Source organism: Clarias gariepinus, chromosome 3, assembly GCF_024256425.1.
Source record: "Clarias gariepinus isolate MV-2021 ecotype Netherlands chromosome 3, CGAR_prim_01v2, whole genome shotgun sequence".
Taxonomy (NCBI): domain Eukaryota; kingdom Metazoa; phylum Chordata; class Actinopteri; order Siluriformes; family Clariidae; genus Clarias; species Clarias gariepinus.
Window position 1 is genome coordinate 42288541 of NC_071102.1, and position 21382 is coordinate 42309922.

The window sequence follows — 21382 nt, forward strand, 5'->3', positions numbered from 1 at the left end:
AAGGTGAACTCTATTAGATTTCAAAATTAGGGATCCGTTTCTAAACTAAAGACGACTGTCCAACGTGACATGTTGCCAGATTTCATGATGTCAATTTTATTTTATTCTAATAATATTTTAATAAAAAAAATCAAATGCCTCTTGCGGCACTATGGTTAAGTGAGATCTCATCTCATCGTCGTCCATAGCTTTTCGTCCTCTATACAGGGCCGCGAGGGGCCTGGAGCCTACCCCAGGAGATTTAGGGCACGAGGCAGGGTACACCCTTGACGGAGTGCCAATCCATTTCAGGACACACACACACACACAGTCACACACTACTGAAACACCAATTAGTTCAATCTGCATGTCATTGTTGTCCTGTGTGAGGAAACCAGAGTACCCAGAGGTAACCCACCAAGAACAGGGAGAACAAGCAGACTCCACACACAGACACGAGGCAGGAATCGAACCCCGAGTGATTACGATAGGGCTAACCATTAAGCCACCATGTCATGACTGTGACATATGAGGTTTGTCCATAATCCAAGCATTGTTAATATAATGACATCGGTTTACTACTATAATATACTGTATGTAACCTGGCAGCCAAGGATAGTGGACTGAAATGCATCTTTCATGAACAATGACAAATTCACTGTACTAGTCACTAGCCGAGTAGGCATGTGTACTGCGTGGCTATTGCATACAAAATGATTGAGCGAGTAGAGCAACAAATCTGCTTCAAATTTAGCGTTAAGCTTGAACATTCCTTCATGCAAACTATTTGGATGATTCAGAAGGCCATCGGGGACGACGCGATGAGTGCAACCAATCACCCGAGTGACTCAGCGCCCTGCTGCAGCCCAGATTTGGTGCCATGAGCCTTCTGGCTTTTCCTAAAACTAAAATCACCTTTGAAATGGAAGGGATTTCAGACTAGCGACTACCAAAATGTCATGATTAAATCTGAATTTGCACTATTCTGCAAATTCTACATATTAATCTCATTATTTACATATATTTATTTATATATTTTTATATATTATATTCTGTTTTCTCTTAGTCAGTTCTGAAGCATGGGTCTCTGCCACATGTGTATTATTATTATTATTATTATTATTATTATTATTATTGTACACTCTATATAAGTGACAATTTGCTACATGTTTATTGTGTTACTATCCTTTCTAGTTGATGTTTGTCTGTCTGTCTACATACAGTAATACCCCTTAACTAAGGCCGGAGATTAATTAAAGTTATGTTCGACATATCTTCCAGGTTATTTGTAGAAATAAAGATAATTTAACCATTGAACCTTTAAAAACGTTTTATTGTAACTGTAGAACATTATCAGTTGCCATATTATAAACAACTGTATTTACCAAACAGTGGACTTTTTATTGAACATCATTCTCACAATTCTAATTCTTTGTACAGTAATATGAAAGTTAATACTATCTTTAGTTACTATTCTGATCTCTCAGCATGTTCTTCCTCCTGCCCATCTTGGTTCCTTCAGGGTTCTCTGGTTTCCTTCCCCCTCCAAAAAACCTTTAGATTGTTGCATATGTGCATGGTGCCCCTGACATTCCACCCAGGGTGGATTTCTCCCAGTGTCCCCCAGAACAGGCTTTGAATTCTATTGTGACACAAGACCAAGAGAAGGAATCTGCTCAAAGCGAAGGAATTCAGTTTGTGTGTTCTCTGCACCATTATCATACCTAGTTGAATCAAGAGACACAGAGTAAGTGAGATAGGAAGAAATGTATTAAAACTATTTTGTACAGTCTACACATTTTAATGCAGCATGCTGTTTTAAAGTCTATATCGAAACATCTCAATATAATTTGACCTCAGTATTAGGAACAAAATGGACCCATAAAACAGGCCTGTTAATGGGATTTGTTCCCCGTGTCGGATTTCCTCTCTGACATCTCTATCTCTCTTTCACCTTTCTGCCGGCTCTTCGATTGGCCCAAGCAGCTGCTGTCAATCAGAGCAGCTGCCATAGTTGTGCCCCACCTCCATGTTCCCTAAATGCCCTCTGCCCTTCTGAGGGAGTATATATAGCTTGCAGGAGAGGCTTGTCACCCCTGGCAGTCGAAAAAAAATGAAGCTTGTGCTGTCCTGCCTGTTCGCCCTGCTGGCCCTCACCACAGCCGGTAAGAACACGTTCTCTCTGTTCAGTGTGAATAACAGAAAATTTGGAGATACTCGGAAAATTAGAATACGGTCGATGCTTGAAATATGCAAGGAGCGGACACACTTTTGATTATGTCCTGTATCTAAAGAATAGATGGGAAAGGGTGAACATGTGATTTTGTGGTGCTTGTTCTAGTTGTGTAGTAACAGCTGATTCACATGGGATTCGTAAACAAAGTATTTAGGACAGAGGAGCTTGTGCTTCTAGTGTTCTTGTGCTTCTTGTTTTTTGAGAGGCTTAAGAGGGAAGGAAAAAATTGTTGTTATTGCTTAACTGTTAATGGTAGATGGATGGATGGATGGATGGATGGATACTTTATTGATCCCAAAGAAACTTCCAGATCTGTTCCACAACATTAAATGTAACAATAACATACAATACTAGTCAAAAGTTTGGATTTACTTTCAAAATTTTCAATATTCTAGAACAATACTGGATTTTTTTTCACACCTACAAGAAAAACACATTAGGCATTAGGCATTAGGTAATTAAGTAACAGTGCATTTGTAAAACCCATCAAGCACCATGATGGAACTGTCTCTCATGAAAACCTTCCCAGGAAGGCAAGACCAAAACTTATCTCTGCTGCAGAGGAGAAGTTCATTTAGAGTCACCAGCCTCAGAAATCACTAATTAACAAACAGCACCTCAGATTAGAGCCGTTATGAAGGAATCTTGAAAGATCGTTCACATGTAATCTGTTCTATTACTCACATAGTCTGTATTGAAAGTTCTTTAAGAAAATATTTTCCAAAGAAACTGTATATGCAGTGTTGAGTCTTGTTTTCTTCAGGATCAGGAGTGCTCTGTCGAGTGCAGGCGAATGTCAGACGGATCATGTTCAACTTGACAAACTTTCCCTCTTGCCAGCCAATTTGCACATGGGTAGCTTTATATTAATAATACACTAAACTCAAATTTCCTTCATACCTTTGCCTCCGATGAATTTTTTAAGCCAATTATTCACTCAGACTTACTTGAAGATATTTTTTGTGCATCTCTGCCATTTTAGCTAACTAGCTTGTTTTCATCTCAGCAGCTAATGACAACTGACATTGTGAAAAAAACATATATAAAAGTAGAAATAATTGTTAGCTTGACTAGCTAATCATGGCTAGTTGTTTGAGGTGTCTGTGAAACCGACTACAGACAAAGATTTTCATACGATTTTTGTTCTGTAATATTACAGTTAGCTTGGTTAGTAAGTTTTAGCTAACTGACGAAATGGCTGTTCTCATGAATACACTTCCAAGATGCTTACTTAGTGTAATGTGTGTAAGTTTAAAAATCTATGCGCTAATTTAGCGTTAGCGACAGAATTTTCGAACTAGCAGGCATGATAGTTAGCAGGAACCTGAGTATGCAACACAACACAAAAACATACATATACCAGAATATTTTAATTGTATTTGACAGTAAACCCCTTATAACTAAGCCTTGTTGAGTCCTTGGATGTTTATATGGATTTTTGTTCATTTATTTTACAAATAAAAAGCAAAAAAATAATAAAAAATCTCAGCTTAACTTTCCGCAAAAATCTCATTGCCAATAAGCTTTTTAATATTGGAAGCACAGACCTGTACACGTAAATCACATCCTCACCTCAAACATCTCACATTCCTAACATCTTAGGAAAATAGGTCTGGATTTATTAATATTAATTAAAAGTTAATACGGAAAACTTGGACTATGGTATAGCTTGAATTGCTTCTAACAGACTTAATTTTTTTACATGCAAACATGAAGAGCTTTTTTTTATCAAGTTAACAAAGTGTTAGAGATGTATACACTTGTGCCCCACCAAAAAACAAAAAAAAAAGCAGAGCATGCCCAGTGCAGCACACTGCCTCTGCTCCCATGCTCCCATAGTGCATCCTGGTGCCATCTCTTCCCAAAGCAAGTGACTCACAAACACACACATGGCCGTCCACAGGACTTAAAAGAAAATGTGACTCATCAGACCAGATCAGATTAGATCCCCATCTATCATTGCTCCATGGTCCAGTGTGTTCTGACACACATATTGTAGGAGCTTTTAGTGGAGAACACGGGTCAGCATGAGCACAGGCAGCAGGTACCTGGCCCTGGACACATCATGCTGTGATATATGGTGTCACCTGTATATCACTTTTTCAGCAAAGTAAAGATCCTGTAGCTTTTCTGTGGGACAGGACCAGATATCCAGCTTTCATTCCTCATACTCATCAGTAAGTCTTGGGCATTCAGTTACCGATTCACTGGTTCACCTTTCCTTTGAGGACTTTTGGCGATGCTCACTGGAAACACTTTACCTGCAAGACCTGCTGTTTTTGCGAAACTCTGAGCCAGTCATCTAGCCATCGGAGTATGGAGCATTGTAAAAGTCCTTACGCTTGCTCATTTTTCCTGCTTTCAACGCGTCAACTGACTGATCACTTGTTGCCTAATATATCTCCCGACAGGTGTCACTGTAATCAATATTATTCACTTCACCCGACAGTGGGTTAAATGTTACGGCTGATTGATATACAAAACATCAAAGTGATGTTTCATCATTTATGAACTATAATACCTTAATAGTAATCTTGTGAAATCCATGCTTGAAGCTAAATGGCTAATGGCGGCGTGGGAATCATTAAAAATATGACGTAGCATGGCCATCCCTTAAACATACATCTCACACACATTTCCACTCTTAAAAGACCCTCCCCATTACACACTCACACACACACACCGTCCACCGTCCGTGCAGCTGCCATCACTTCAGCACTGTTTATTTCCGTCTCTCTGACCTTCTAGGGACATTCTTTACAGGAACAGTAGAGCTAGGGCTGCTACAGTAAGGGCCTGTTTTAGCACTTAGGGGTTTTCCCAATACAAACACGTCGCTATTTCTGACATTTTTCGTTCTCAACCTTAACAAAAATTGGCTCCATTTTAAGGGCTTCAATTTTTTCCAACCTTCATAAACCACATTGCGGTCACTGAGGCGTTCCTTTCTGTTCTTTCGTGCAGTTTGAACTATAACATTCAAATATCTATGTAAATATAAGGTTTGTTAATCCAGTGTGATTTTTGGATTGAAATTGACGCCAGTGTGCATCCATTAGACTGACATAAGCCCAATATGGTGTTTATGTGGATAATGAGAACAAATTATGGGTATATTTTTTCAATCAACAAATCATGACCGCTTTGCATAAAAAAATCCTTGTTTTTAAATGTCTTAAAATTCTGGTTCTTTGCTTTTAACTAGACACCAAATAGAGGCCGGGGTAGTGTGGTGGTTAACTTATTGGACTGCTGATTGGAGGGTCCCCACTTTAAGCCCTAGTGCCCTTGAACTGTCACTGTTGGGACCTTGAGCAATGTCCTTCACCCTCAACTGCTCAGATACAATCTGGCATTAAGCTGGCAACCCAGTGTAAACTCACTCTACCATCGATAGCACCATCAGTCCCTCCTAACCTCGTTTACCAAAAATATGTTAAAATACCCATAAATCCATGCTATTTCCAGTGAATTTGTTTTTATCGTTTCTGTTTTATTGCACATTATTTGCATGGTTCATTTAATAATTGACTGGTGCCTTGACAGATGACGCTACATCAACGTGTCAGAAAGTGCTATCAGTGTTAAAGTGCTACGGATTATATTCTAATAACAAAGTTGTCTTTGATAAATAGTACTACATTTTTGCGGGGCTTGGACCATTCAAAACTATATGTAGGAGAAATTGAGAAAGTAGCTTAGACTGATGTAACTATAAACTTCTGCTACTGGTAGGAAATTCCATCAGGGAATTTCATGATAGAAAATAAATTTTTTGTTGCCCAGTGTGCCTAGACAAGTAAATCTAAAAAAAAAAAAAAAAGAAATGTATTTCCTTTTAAAAATGTAAGAAAATACATTTTAATTTGGCAATAAGTCTTATGTTATTATATAGGTTTTGTTTATTCCTCACTGACTTTTGAGGGGCTCTAGTAGAGATGAGCAAATCCAGATTAAATAACAAATCCTTCTTTTAATTGACTCGGATCAGTTGATTTCTAAGTTATCTTGTTGCAAACAACAACATAGATAAATACAAACCTAAAATTACAGCATTCAGTTTTTCTCCGAAGTTGTTAGCTCGTATGTGTAGGGACGAGTAGCTAACTAAGTTGTCCTGCATGTTTAGAAACATAAGAGAGGTATTGATTCATCTGATTCATCTGAAGTGTGGGGATTCAACAGATCCATCAGACTCACAGAGTGTAGTTACAGTTGGATTGTAGGGATTCGGTGAGCGCCCTCTACTGGAAGGTCCCTGCCAAAGCAGAACCTGTATCACAGTGACACAACAAACCGCAGCTGTTTCACTTTTCCAAGATTGTGTGATTGTGCTCTATAATCTGCTTTCATTTTCCCCAAACATATTTGTCACAAGTTGGCGTGATGTTGATGTGTATTAAGACAAACTGGGATTAAAAAGAAAAAAAACACAGCTCTGGCATGCGTATCACATCAACCCTGTTTCCAAAAAGACAACTCCACCAAAATAGAAATGTTAAGTGTATGATGCTTTACCTTGATGGATACAATGATGACTGTATTATAGGTCGAATCCTGGCTTTACTATCTTGTTTCATTAAATGAAACCATACCCGATAGCCTGTTTTAGCCCATGAAAATAAAAAAAATTCAGGTACCTCTGATATATTTACTGTATACAATTTATTTCTTTATTTGAAAAGGTTTTGCACATTTGTTTAAAATCAAATGTAATGTTTTTTATTTTCATATTAGCCAGATTGTGAGTGATTTGTACTTTTACATGTTGTTATATTTTTTATTGTCTAAACTTATTTCTAAATGCATTTGTCATTAAAATAAACATTTGGCATTGATAATTCTTGATTCTCAGTCACTTATATTTTCATGGTCAAAAACAAAACAAACTCAAAATACCATACATGTATACTATACGTGTTCTGGCAGATTCATCTGAGCTCTGGGATTCAGTGGACTTGTAGCGTGGAGTGAAACAGACAGGTCCGGGGGACTCTGTGTGTAAGATTAATGAGTTATTCATGGAGGATTCTAGGGATTCAGTGAGCGCCCTCTAGTGAAATACCATAGAAAAATCCGATCAGAATCCCTACTGACTTAAGTGACTCAAAGTACTCGTGAGACTCGGATCTGTTCAGTGAAGATTTGAATCCGTTAATGGATCCAGGTTTCTCACTGCTACCCAGCAAACATTTGGACGTTTGATGACCGTTGAAATGACGTCCCTCCTATATGTCTCGTCATGATTGAAAAATAGTTTAAAAATGAAAGTTGAAAGGACATATTTGATGTTATCTGATTTATGACAGCTGTCATAAATGGTCACCAATCGTCCAATTTTTGCATGGAGGCTATATATTGAACAACACTTAGCTAAAAGGCAAAGTAACAGCTATACATGCAACCCCAGACAACTGTAGATGTCCAAATGTATCTGAATGCATTTTAAGGAAATGATATGTGTCGCATATTTACCAATTAATGCCATCAAATGCGACTGTTTTTGACTAGGGACACAACATTGCCGTTAGACCAATGTTTGCTGGGTAGCGTCTGGCTCTAACACATCGACATGGTGGCTAAGTGGTTAGAACTGTCACCTCGCACCTCCAGGATCCGCGTTAAATTCCTGCCTCTGGGTCTGTGTGCATGGAGTTCTCATGTTCTCCCTGTGCTTGGTGGGTTTTCTTCCAGGCAGTCCGGTTTCTTCCCACAGTAAAAAGACATACAGATTAGGCTAGTTGGCGTTCTCAAATTGCCTGTAATGTGTGAATGCACATGTAATTATTGACCGGAGGTCCCACCACAGTTGTAAATTGGGAATAAATCCAATGGTCACCACAGGCCTCCAAGTAGTTTTATTTTTTGTGTTCATAATTTATCATAAATAATAAAGTGTTTCTTAAAGTCTTCCTTAAGTATTCTGTCTCAAAGAAGTGAGTTAGCATTTTATGCTAAATGATAGACACACCGCAACATGGAAAAAAAAAAAAAAAACAGCCTAAACCTTTGGGTAATGTGGGAATGCCCTCTAGACAGAGGACTCCCTGATTCCCTAACCACATTAACTTTAATTTAATTTTCCATCATGGCTGCCTCTAGCGATTCTGTGAAGGTTAGCCTGCGCGGCTTCACATTTTCTAAAGGGAAAAAGTCTCCCATGAGCTCTGCACTTCTGCGCAGGGTAATTAATAAAAAAGACAGAATTAATACGTGCATATAATTTAGTCGTTGCTGCATCACCTTCCTACCTGCCATTAGGCTGACACTTGCTGGCTAACGTGGCTACTGGTTTAACTCAAACAATAAAATAGTTAAAATGCTAAGTTCTGTCTCACTAAGTAGTATCTCACTAAGCATAGATAAATAATTTTAGTCAGAAAGCATATTAGTTATTTAGTACATTTTGGGTAAATTAGCTATTTAATCAGTTCAAGTTTTGTTCAGACTTTAGACATTACCATGGTAGGCAACATAGGACTTTATAAAGAGCCAGAGTAGGTACTGTGGCACTTCAGTGGGTACCGTGGTGGTGCTATGGTGTGTACCACAATACATTGTAGAATACCATGGTACTTTGTGGTGCCACAGCGGTTACAAAAGTTCAACAGGTATCTTATATGATGTGTTTCTACATACTGTACCATATTAGACATGTTAATGCGATCTACCGGTATTGTATAGTACAGGCTGTACCATAGTACTGTATGCAATATTAAGAGTTTCAACATGCTATGATATTTAATTAATAGTAGATACATAGAACGGTACCAAACTATATAAATATTACTATTAGTTCAGCAAACAATACCATGGCACTTTATATCATGATACAAGTACAATCAGACTACCAGTTTACTTATCACATGGTAAACATTTATTACAGATGAAAAGGCCTGTTTTTTTTCCCGAGTCATTTTTGGCTAGCTTTAACATTTTATATTATTACATATATTAATATGGAAGATTAAAAGTTAAAAGCACTTAAATTTATTCTGGATTGATGTTAAAGTTCAAGTTTAAGTATAGTGTTGTTTTTATTAAATAAATATAAAAGGATTACAACATTAAAACAGTTATTTTATAATAACTGATAGCTGTTTAAAGAATTCCAGAATTATTGGAAATTATTGTAGTTGGATAAAATATAATGTATATAACAAAACTAAAGCAACATAGGGTCATTATCATGTACTGTAAGACGTAACAGTAATATGTTCTTATGACTCTTTAAAAAGAAAAAAAAGGGTGTGAGCATTTTATACACTTAAGTTGCGAGCTTTTTGTCTAATGAGATCAGGGATCTGGTACATCGTGGTGGGTGGGAAGAGCTAAAAGGCTAAGTGGTGCCCTCTGCTGGAGGAAAAAAAAGACCTATTGTTTTAGCATTAGCCACATTAGCATGGATTTGCTGTTTAAGTCTTGGTTCCTGTTAAAATAAGCAATTCAGTGTAATCATTTTATTTAACTTTCCCACACATTTATTAATCAGACTTTAAGAAGTTATCAGACAAGATATCTTAAGCATCTGAGGCTCCCTAAATTTTGCCCGGTGCTATAAAGTACAGGACGTTTGCTAACAGTTTGACATATAGTGTTAAGACCTATGTTGAAAACTGTTTGAGAGGAAAATAATACTATGTGCCTTATAGACCAAGTTATAAAATCCTTGAAGAACACAAATAACATTAATTTATATATAGCAAGTTTCTATGAATCTTGTTATTATGTTCAATTTGCTAACTTTTTTTTTTTTTGCACATTTAGCAAAGAATGAGTCACAAATGAGTTGATTATGCATTGATTCAGTTAGCTTTATTGAGGGGGAAATTGGAATTGGAATATTCTGTGGTAAATTATCTATGGTCAATGCTAGATCCCAGCTCCTACTGTACTTTCTTCTAAACAACATTGCTATAAAGGCTATAAAATAATCTATTGTAACTTGCAGCTTTATGTTCTCAGAATGGTATGTTTTTAAATAATCCTCCTTCATCTGGGCCATCAAAATATGCCAAGGAAACACGTTTTTGGTTGTACTGACTGTGTCTCTATAGCATTAAAGTGTTTGACTACACAGGGAAGGTATATAGAAAAGTAAAACATAAAGACTACTGTGATTTTTGGGTACAAAAGAAATAGCTATCAGGTTTTTACAATAAAAGTAATTATATATTAATTTACCTACTTATGTAATGTAAGTATGTATGCCTGTAAGTTTGTGTGTGTGTGTGTGTGTACTGATGTGGCTAAACCTTGCTCGAGTTACTTCCACACACAAACAGCAGCCACTATTCTCTCGATGCTATTTCCAGAGCTGATTCACACCAAGGGTAATTTGGTACCCGTGAATCACAGAGGCAGGCCAGCACCTCGCGTTCGCATCTGACATCAAAGCTGCTCTGCTAATACACCAAGCGCTCCTTTTGTTTTACAGGGCCTTTTTTTCGGAAGCAAAATTAAAGCAATTAAATGTCCAGCTCCAGTAGACACCTTTGATCCTGCAGCATTTCTAAAAAACAAAAATTAAACATTCAAACTTTGGAAATACTATGTTGGCCTAAAACTGTACATTGGTTACTCCTTGGAACCATTTATGTAAAATAAGTTCTCCTTGCAACCGTTTCTGTACAATGGGTCCTACATGGAACTGTTTCTGTACAATTGGTTCTCCTTGGAACCTTTTCTTTTTTTATTGGGTTCTTCTTGGACACGTTTCTATACAATTGGTTCTGCTTGGAACCATATCTTTACAATGGATTCTCCTTGGAACTGTTTTTGCCATTGGGTTCTTATTGAATTGTTTTCTTTATAATTGGTTCTTGGAACCATATCTTTACAATGAGTTCTCCTTGGAACTGTTTTTGCCATTGGGTTCTTATTGAAATGTTTTCTTTATAATTGGTTCTTGAAACTATTTCTGTACAGTATGTTCTACTTGAAATCGTTTCTGTACAGTTGGTGCTTAGAATCATTTCTGTTCAACCGTCATACTTAGAACCATTTGTGTACAACAGGTTTCTCCTTGGAATCGTGTCGGAACAATGGGTTCTAATTGGAATCGTTTCTTTACAATTGGTTCTTGGAGCAATTTTTTATAGGAAATCTCACATGCAACTTGTTGTTGGGAGGCGACATCATCAATGATGTGAAGTGGAATTAAAACCCTTACCTGAAACTGTTAAAACCCTGGAGTTAATAATTTTTCGAAAACTGCACATCCTCCAGTACTGTATGTTCTTTATCTTACACCACAACTGTGTCATCCATCAATTATTGTATTGTGATAATGAAAGATGTTTAATATTGTGGCTCTTTCAGGAAATAACTCATGCAACTATAAAGAGTTGTTCCTACACTAACCTTTAACAATGAAGTATGTGAACTTCTCTCTCTCAAAGACTTTATATCCAATTGTTAAAAAGCATTGATACTGGAGACACCTTCCATAAACATTATTAAACCTTGCCTGACAAAATTTATTTCATATAAATGATTACCCCTGTCATGTGAAATATGTCTGCATAATGTAGAAAATTATGTAATCAGAATCTAAACTATATTTCCATGGCCTTTGGTGGTGTTGCTGTCAGTCAGTAAACTCTGTTGGCTCGAAATCCCTGCGCTAGCTCCAGTCTCCAATTAGGCTTTGAGGTTCCTCTTGCGGAGCTGAGTCTCTGTCAGTCACTATGCAGCAGCATCCTTTTATAACACTGGGCTGAAACTCTAGCTGGTCACACAAGAGAGATCAAGGTCTGTGATCCGGGCATAGCTTTAACTCAGACACGCTGTCACACACATTTCCCCACTGTCTATCAGAGACGCTCGGGGTCAGTGCACAGTTCCCTGCAGAGTTCTTGTATGTCATGACATTTAAGAACCACACTGTATCGTTTTAGTCTGTGTACTGTAAAGCACCGACTAAAGATTAGCGCTTTGAAATGTTTAAAACTGCAGCCACTTTTAAAAAGCACAATACTTGTCATAACCAAGTCATCATTATCTGGTGGGTTAAATTAATTTGATGCTTTTGGTAGATCATATTTTATAGTCCTGGCACATAATCCCGAAAGATTCATTGTCCCAGACCTATGAGGAAAATCACATTCTGGCTTGCACACAAGCCGTCTATTTTGATCTGCGTCAGATACAAAGACGTCACTGTCGCAAATGGCAGCAGTCAGATGATGGTTTCTGACCAAGGTATTTGACATTGGCGCTCTTACGCTGCGCATATCTCTTCTCACTCACGTGGGCACACAGACAGACATTCATATGTCAGAGAAGTGTTTTTAATTTCTGCAGTGATTGTGTTGTGATTGTGTTGTGGATTGTAAAGTAGTGAGTTGACTGTGATATGAAACCAACTCTTGTTGTTCTGGTCCATAAGTTACCCAGATCTTCTTTTTATTCATCTTATGTAACTGTTCCTTTCCTGGTCAGGGCTGCACGATCCATCACTCCTGACTCCTGGTTTAAAATACCCACAAAAAAAAAATTAATTATAGTAATATTAATTTACACTTTCTTAAATTAAGATGAAAACAAACAAAATATAATATTATTAAGCATATTTCTAACTTAATTGCACTAACATCTTAAGCAAAGATTTGCTAGGTTTTAGGAATTTCTTAAAAAAAGCAAAATTCAAGAACTTTTTTTTCCAATTCAGTGGTAGCTGTTTTGTCTGCTACAGTATGTGAAAGGCCTGGGTTCGATTCCCAGCCAGTGTCCAAACCCCAGCCACTGGATGCAGTGCCGGTCTCAAGCCTGGATGAAATGGGAGGGTGACGTCAGGAATGGCATCCGGTGTAAAACCTGACAAAAAAAGTTGATGTGCAGACCAAATGGTCCGCTGTGGCGACCCGAAAGACCAACAACAACATAGTTTGACTAGATTCAAGAACATTTTACTTGCTAAGATGTCATGTTTTGCAGTGCGTCAATTTATGTTACGTGACTCACGTTTTTATCTCATTACACATCTGAACACTTCAGGGTTAGACGCTTTACTCAAGGGCCCAACAGCAGCAGGTGTTTGAACCTGGGACCTTCCAAACTTTAGTCCAACAATGTAACCACTAAGCTAACCCTCTCTCAGGCTTAAGCTTGTCGGTCTAAAACCAATGTCTAAAGTACATACCCAGTACTTTCTTCTTCTCCTTTTTTTTTAGGATTCAGGGTCTGATGTTGAAGTTCACTTTTCTCTAGAGTCTATGGAGATAGATAAATTGTATAAAACAATTGATATAGAATTAGTACAATGTTCTATATATTTTTTTAGATTCAGTATTCAAGGTTGGTATTCGGATGTTTTTTGGGATGTCTCTAGAATCAATTGCTTGAGGCACAGAATGAGTAGCCTGCTGTTTTACTCCAGATTAGGTACTTCAGATTAGTCTCTAATGTCAAGTCAATTAGTTACTTGAGGCAAAGAGTTTGTACCTTTGTTCACTATTCTCAACTCTATATGTAGTGACTGGGGTACAGATCCTATTGTCTGTTCTCTTTTCCAGACAGCCTTAAAGCTTTTCAAATTTCAATGTCTTGGAAGTTCCATAGTGTTTTAAAAGAATCTTGTGCGACATTTTCCAGTGTCTAGCCTTACAGATCCACTAATGTGCTCTTCTAGATTCGGTGAGTGAGGTGCCTGAAGATGAAGCACTGGTGCGTCTGCAGCTGCAGCCAGAGGCCGACATGTTCCCCTGCTGTGACGGCACAGAGGAGATCAGCCAGAGTTCCTCTAATGACACACCTGCACCTGAGCGAACTGTTTGCCAGCCCTGCAGCTCTGGTTCGAAGTTGGTCCCTCCAACCAGAGGGGATGGAACCAGTGAGGAGGAGGACAGTGACAACGATGAGATGGTTTCAAGTGAAGCAGCTGAAGGGCTGAGTGAAGAGGAAGTAGAAGAAGCATCTGAAGAAGCTGAGATGGTGGAAGAGGATGATGATGAGTCTACTGAGGGAGATGCAACTGATAAGGTTTCAGAAGCAGAAGCAGATCTAGTAGACACTAAGTTGACTATCCCTAAGGAAGTAAAAGAACCAGGAAAGGAACCAGATGTGAAGAAATCAGAGTTAAAGAAGCCAGCTCTCAAAAGCTCAGCAAAAGGTACACTGGTGTGATTATATAATAAAGATTGGAGTAGTAAAGATTTCGGTGGAATATAAACACATATAGACACAATGTTAAAAAATGTGTTTGATTCTGGAGAATTTATGTATTTTAGGAGCAGGGTGTGTAACCTAATACAGTTACCACATTATTGGATTTAGCTTTTGTACTAATCTTTACTACAGATTACAAAAGAATGTTGTGCTTGCATTCAGACATTTATTTCCTGCTATTAAATTCAAAGACATTCAAATGTATATTTACCAATACATTTACATTAGCTAGCTTTTTTCCCAAATACATCTAGATTTCGGTCTTTCCTCAACAGTGCGATTGAACTAGTAGAGCGAGATACAGGGTGGGCCACGGAAACGTAGCCCGCCACCGATACCAGTGTATCAGAGGCGGGCTAATTATCTATGGCCCACCCTGTATAACATATATAACAAAATATAATAATTTTAAAAAACGACTCCACAATAATAGTGTCCTACCATTTCTATATAGTCTTACAATAGAATCTGAAAGTGTTAACGACACTATAAAAGGAAGAAGTCTCGTCCTCTCTGTTCTCCGTTCTCGAGAACTTGACACCACAGAGCTCAGGAATAAGCCCACTACATAAATAGCTCTACGGACTCAATAGACCCCCACGACATTCTATAACAACATGTTCCCAGGCCAGCTGCTGCTGGGGAACGGCTTAACATTCCTGCAATCACGGTTTTTAAAATGTGCACATGAGGAAATTAAATGAAATCGGACCTTTGGTTCTGGCAGGTTTAAGAGCCACACCATTAAATGATGCTGTAACAGGAAATCTATCTGCGGTGACACTGATGACATTGAGATGACATTTCTTGTATTTTTTTGGCCCCAGGAAAGAACCCTCCAGTGGGTCCTAAGATGAGGGACCGGTCTCACCTTGAGAACACGCTACGTCTGACGACGACTGACCCTGCACAGCGCTTTTCAGGTTGGATACACGCACATAACCAAACACATTTTTTTGTCATTTGTGCTGTCCATGTCCATGATAACTCTAAAAGCGAGAGTATAGTTTGAATTTATTTATCTTAATGACTTAACAAAAGACGGGGTTAATAAACAAGAATGTGCCCCGAGGTTAACCTTTTCCTAATTGCTCTGCTTTTTTCATGAATCTTTTCATCTCTATTATATTCTCTCAGTCTTTCTGGTTTTGTCTCTCGATTTCGCTAGCCATCGTGAAGAAGCTGCAACACATTTACCACACAGCCATCAAGCCTTTGGAGGAGGTGTACAAGTATCAGGAGCTCAGGCAGCATGAGGTCTCAGGTAAACATCTCCTAGCCCTTTTTAAAAACTATAACCAAATTTATCACCACATAGTGATCAGTAATGGGATTATTACCCTGAAGTAGTATTTTTCTATAAGAATAAGTTCCATGGTGGTACCTGTCCATTGATATAGACTGTATAGTACCATGGTAAGTATCTGCTGATATAGTAACAATACCACACTAAGATTTATGGTTCTACCATGCAACATACTTTGGAAGGACAGTACATGTACTGACTGTACGATGCCATACTAGTAGTATAGTACTAACATGTAATATGGTACAGTATGTACAAACATACCATATTATATACAGTACTTGCTGAAGGTACTTACTGTGGTACCCAATAAATTCCATGCTATTCACCAACATTTGGTGGTACATGGACTGCATCAGTACCTACTCTGGCCAACTGTGGTAGAGTCTGAAGTATCAAATCAGTTATTTATTGTATATTATGGCATGTACTATAGGTTACCCTAGTGGAGAGTAAGGGTAGAGATGTCGCCCTCTTCTGGAAATTGTGCGTTTCAAATAATTGTTGTCTCTGCTTGGGTTTTAGATGTTGAAATCGCCTCCAAACCCATGGTGCTGTTTCTGGGCCCCTGGAGTGTTGGCAAGTCCACCATGATCAACTATCTGCTGGATCTGCACAACAAACCACAAGAACTCTACACAGGTATCGCTGGGAATAATCTGGGAACCTTGTTTTATTTGTCCACCAACTTTTACAGATAAGAAACGTTGAATGGAAACATCACAAATTTTATAATCCTAAACTAGTTAAAATATTGGTGGAGACATTGGCACAATTTAAAAGATATCCCATTGGTGGTGTTTAATTATTACCTGGTTCTTCTTTTTTGCTTTTCTGACTGACTGCCCTCTCCTCAGGTGCCGAGCCCACCACCTCCGAGTACATGGTCATAATGCATGGCGAGAAAGTGCGCACCATTGAGGGCATCGTAATGGCAACCGACCCCTCCCGCTCGTTTTCAACCCTGGAGAAGTTCGGTCAGGGTTTCCTGGAGAAACTGGTGGGCATTGAGATGCCACACAAGCTGCTGGAGCGGGTCACGCTAGTAGATACACCAGGGATCATCGAGAACCGCAAGCAGCAGGAAAGAGGTAGTCTAGATTGCTCTGTCCTGTGGAGGAAAACTTACCGAGCATTATAGAGCGCAAATACTGGAGACTCTTCCCATAGATAATAACTAGAGAAATGTCTCTTTATGGAAAACTTCCATTTCAAGAATTGTTCATTTTTGGTTGCTAAATGCTGTTTATGATTAGCTGTAGATTATGTGAAGAGTCCAAGTCCCTGTTCCTTTAGAAACATTAACATTGATATTGAGTGTATTAATATACTGTAATACAGTGTGTAATACAGAGGTGTGTGGGAAATTCAGATCCTTACACTGTCCTCTGGATCTGCTGCCTTGGAGAGAATCCTATAGAGAATTTCTATAATTTTTCTTATAGTATAAACCCTTTAGTATTCCATTTTTTTCCCTTTTGGGTGTATTTTTCCATGTATTTTTTTCTGGGTAACATAAAGAAAATTAAGTATTAATTATTGTGTTCCATAGGTTATCCCTATAACGAGGTGTGCCAGTGGTTCATCGATCGAGCAGACCTGATCTTCCTGGTTTTCGACCCCACCAAGCTGGATGTGGGCCTGGAGCTAGAGACGCTTTTCAGGCAAATGAAAGGACGTGAGTCGCAAATCCGCATCATCCTGAACAAAGCTGACAGCCTGGTGCCGCAGGAGTTGATGCGTGTGTATGGTGCTCTCTTTTGGAGCCTGGCACCACTGATCAACGTGACAGAGCCTCCACGTGTTTACGTCGGCTCGTTCAGGCCTCAGGAGTACACAATTGATGCTGTCCAAAAACTATTCATTCATGAGGAGGTCTCCCTCCTGGAGGACCTGAAGCAGGCCATCGAGAACCAGCTGGAGAACAAAATCGCCTTCCTGCGGCGCCACGCTATCCGTGTTCGTGTTCATGCTCTCCTGGTTGACCGTTATCTCCAAACATACCATGAGAGGCTTGGCTGGTTTGGTGACCCACATGAGGTGATGAAGGACATCGTGGATGAACCCGACCGGTTCTACATCTACAAATCAGTGCTGGCCAAAACTAACGTGAGCAAGTTTGATCTCCCAGAGCCAGAGGTGTACCAGGACTTTTTCAATGTAAACCCACTGAAAGAGTTCAAGCTCCTGCAGAAGCATTGTGGCTGGAGGAATGGGTGCTTGTTGGAGAAGATCGAGAGCGCCATCACACGGGAGCTGCCTGGTTTGCTGGCCAGTCTTGGCAAAACAGAGGAGGCGCCAAAGGTGGAGAAGACCAAGGTTGAGGAGAAGCCCAAAGTAGAGGAGAAGCCCAAGGTAGAGGAGAAACCCAAAGTGCAGGAGAAACCCAAAGTAGATGAGAAGATCAAGGTAGAGGAGAAACCCAAGAACCCCTGGAGAAGGCATTGAAGGAGGCAGTGAGGGAGAGGACAGGGGGTGGAGGTGGAGGTTCATATTTTTGGGTTGTACAACAGCTTCCATCCATACTGGACTCAGGGCATTGAGCTACTAAAAGTGTGAATACATAAACAACACATTAAATAAAGGCATTAATTAATAAAGAGATATTGAATAGAGGATTGACTGACTGAATGGATGGATGGATGGATGAATGGATGGATGGATGGATGGATAAGTGATCAGAATCAGTGGATGGATGAATGTATAATTGATTAGTGCACGTACGGATGTATATCTAGATGAATGAGTGGATGAATGAACGATCAGTGAGTGAATAAATGGATGGATGGATGAATGTTTGATAAAAATATTGTTTTGGGTTGCACAACAGATTAATCTGGACTCAGGGCATAGAGCCACTAAAAAGTATGAATACATAAATAAAGCATTCTATGAAGGCATAAATGAAGAAATATAAATAAAATAAAGAAATGAATGACTGAATAAATGAATGCACTGCAAAAATGATATCTTAGCAACTGAACTATTCTTGAATCTAGCCAAATCTATCTATCATTTCTTAAAACATGTTTACAACAAACCCAAAAATAAAATTATTAAGATTAGTTCTAGTCATGTTATTAAAAAATTGTAAGAGAAAATGTCTTGCTTTAAGTTTTGATTCTTTCAATAAATACATAAATTTCTGCAAGTATCCAAATTTTCTGCCAATGGAACAATCGTAGCTTGAAATTGTAATGTTTGATTAGAAGTAAGCCTTATAATCCTATATTTGGTTTGTTGTAAGAAATTGTAGATGAATGTATATATAATGAACTATATTTAGATATTTTTATTTGCTAAGATATAATTTTTTACAGTGTGATTAGTGGATGGATGGATGGATGGATTCTGGATAAAAAATTAACAGGAACTAAGTTTTTTTTTTTTTTTTTCAGTCAAAGCCGCAAACAGTCTAATCAAAAGTGAAGAAAATAAAAATACATTATAATCAGATTTTATTGGACAGAAGTGTGTGGTTTATTTATATACAAGAAGTTAAAAACACGACTTCACGTTTTCTTTTCAGTTTTACACCTTACAGTATTTTTCACTTTTCCTTCACACAGTGTATCAGGATTGATGTTTATTAAACTGTCACTTAGTCTTTACAGAGCACAACTCGGTTTTTTAACTTCACCATACTGTACATTTGCCTCCTGAATATTTTCTCATAAGAAGCTCATTTTGACGAAAGTGTGTAGCACTGCATGTAAAATGTAACTTTTAATTAAAGCTTGACCTGTTCTTCACCATGTGTGTTCATTCTGCACTACACAGTTATTATGTGTAGATGAATGGATTGCACATTTACACCACACTTTGTTGGATTAAACTAAGGATAAAGTGACAGATCTGATCTGTTCAAACACTGAGCAGATTTAAATGGTGCTCTGGCATGTAGTATACACTTGGGGGAGCCATGCAGCACCACAAGTGCTTTTAATTAAGGAGGAAAAATACACTCAGTACGTATACACTATATCTTTGGGAGGACTTCTCAGTGGGATAATTGTTAATGTAGATTATCATTAATGCCGTACTAACCCCATGTTTAACCCCAGTCACAAAAAGGAAAACAGTCAAATGTCTCCACGAGACATTGTTGCAATTGTCAGATGTTTACACCATTTGGCAACTTTTTTAGATAAGAAAACAAAGTGAACATTCCCCACACCAATGAACCACCACCACTATCCTGAATGATTGATGCAAGGAATGTTTGGCCCATGGCTTCAACCCTACCATCTGCATGTCCCAGCAGGACAAGTTCCCCAGACCAGCCGACATTTCTCATTTGGTCTTAGCCCAACCTCAAACACCATTTTCAATGTTTGTTCCTTTACTTTTCTGCACACTCACGTTTGTCAAGAGTATTGTTTGTTACTTAATTTAGATTGAAGAAGATCTGATCCCAGCACCCTCAGAGCTTCTGCTCACCCAAAATGTTTGCCGTTTTGTTTTTCACACCATTCTAGGGGAGATTCCAGGATCAGTTCTTTAGGGGTCGTCGTTCCTAATGTGAATGTAATATATAGACAGATTTTGCTATTAATACCTTTTTTAAGGAAACGAAAAATAGAATATGCTGCCTGCAAAACAATTCAACCATTTTTATTTATTTCAATTAATTTCAATTTTATTTTATTCATGTAGCACTTTTTACAAGGGTCATTGTTGCAAAGCAGCCTTACAGAAGCAAAGGAAAATTATGGAAATGAGTATGAAATTTGTGAGAAAATATATATGAATCAAAATCAAATAAGATTGATTGGCCCTGATGAGGAAGCCGAGGGCGACGGTGCTGAAGGAGAATCTCCCTGAGATGGCAATAGACCTTAAGTGGAACCAGACTCAACAGGGAACCCATCCTTACTTGGGTGATAACGGATAACAGAGATTACTCTGCAGTCATACCGAGACTGGAAGTTTAGCATAACAGGAGACGTTTATAAGTTAATATGGAGTTTAGTTTCGTTATTGGAGGATTAGGTAATTTAGAACTATCGAGCGACTGCAGTCACAAGTCATCACAGAAGGCTGTCGGCATCAGCCGAGGCCAGAACCGATCTCCAACCAGAAGCGAGGCAACAGGAGGAGTCAGACAGGTTTGGCAGGCAGAGGGGGTCTGGATCACTGGCAGAGAAGTTTATTGTTTTTTTTTTGTTGTTCAGAATGATCAATCACAGATTTTTTTTTATATCATACACCAATTCTAGGGTTAAGACTTGGGAAATATTATCTACAAGTGAAGTCCATGAAACTTGTCCTCAAACTTGTCTGCCAATGTGCACCTAACTTTGAGCGATTCACTCTAATTAAGATTCAATTAGATGCGAGGGTAAAAAAAAAATGTGATGTGACCATGTTGGATGTGCTAAGACTCTCAACAAAATAAAACCAGACAGCAGACCAAACAGCCACCACCTCAATGATGTAAACATGACACAAGGTACAGTATAAAGCACTATCTGGCAACTTAACTTTAAAGTGCAGTTGCACTGTGAAATCAGATTAACATTAAATCAGAACCGGTCATTAGCAAATTATAATCATGTTAGTATAATATATCAATATAGTCAATAGTTAGTTCTTAATTTTCAGTTAATACAACATCAAAGGAACAACATATAATTTTTGACCATGCCATTATTCATTTAACAAAAAAAAAAACCATGTGGGCAGTACTAAGT

General features: G+C 38.4%; 2 protein-coding genes across 2 annotated transcripts in view; both read left to right on the forward strand.

The window, feature by feature from the left end:
* LOC128518710 (sialoadhesin-like) overlaps positions 1 to 21382 on the forward strand; it is a 1187000-nt gene that overhangs the window by 888023 nt on the left and 277595 nt on the right. The gene's annotated exons all lie outside the window — the stretch shown is intronic.
* LOC128518531 (sarcalumenin-like) lies at positions 2065 to 19441 on the forward strand. Its single transcript, XM_053491686.1, has 7 exons — positions 2065 to 2144; positions 13848 to 14327; positions 15211 to 15306; positions 15552 to 15647; positions 16215 to 16331; positions 16547 to 16780; positions 17242 to 19441. The coding sequence occupies exons 1-7, from the start codon at positions 2093 to 2095 to the stop codon at positions 18135 to 18137; spliced, it is 1971 nt and encodes a 656-aa protein (XP_053347661.1). The 5' UTR covers positions 2065 to 2092; the 3' UTR covers positions 18138 to 19441.

Excerpts from the sequence above, each read along its gene's own strand:
- LOC128518531 (XM_053491686.1), top strand. The coding sequence starts at position 2,093 with ATGAAGCTTGTGCTGTCCTGCCTGTTCGCCCTGCTGGCCCTCACCACA. Across the intron at positions 16,332-16,546 it reads ACCACAAGAACTCTACACAG|GTGCCGAGCCCACCACCTCC; the intron begins GTATCGCTGGGA and ends CCCTCTCCTCAG. Across the intron at positions 16,781-17,241 it reads CCGCAAGCAGCAGGAAAGAG|GTTATCCCTATAACGAGGTG; the intron begins GTAGTCTAGATT and ends TGTGTTCCATAG.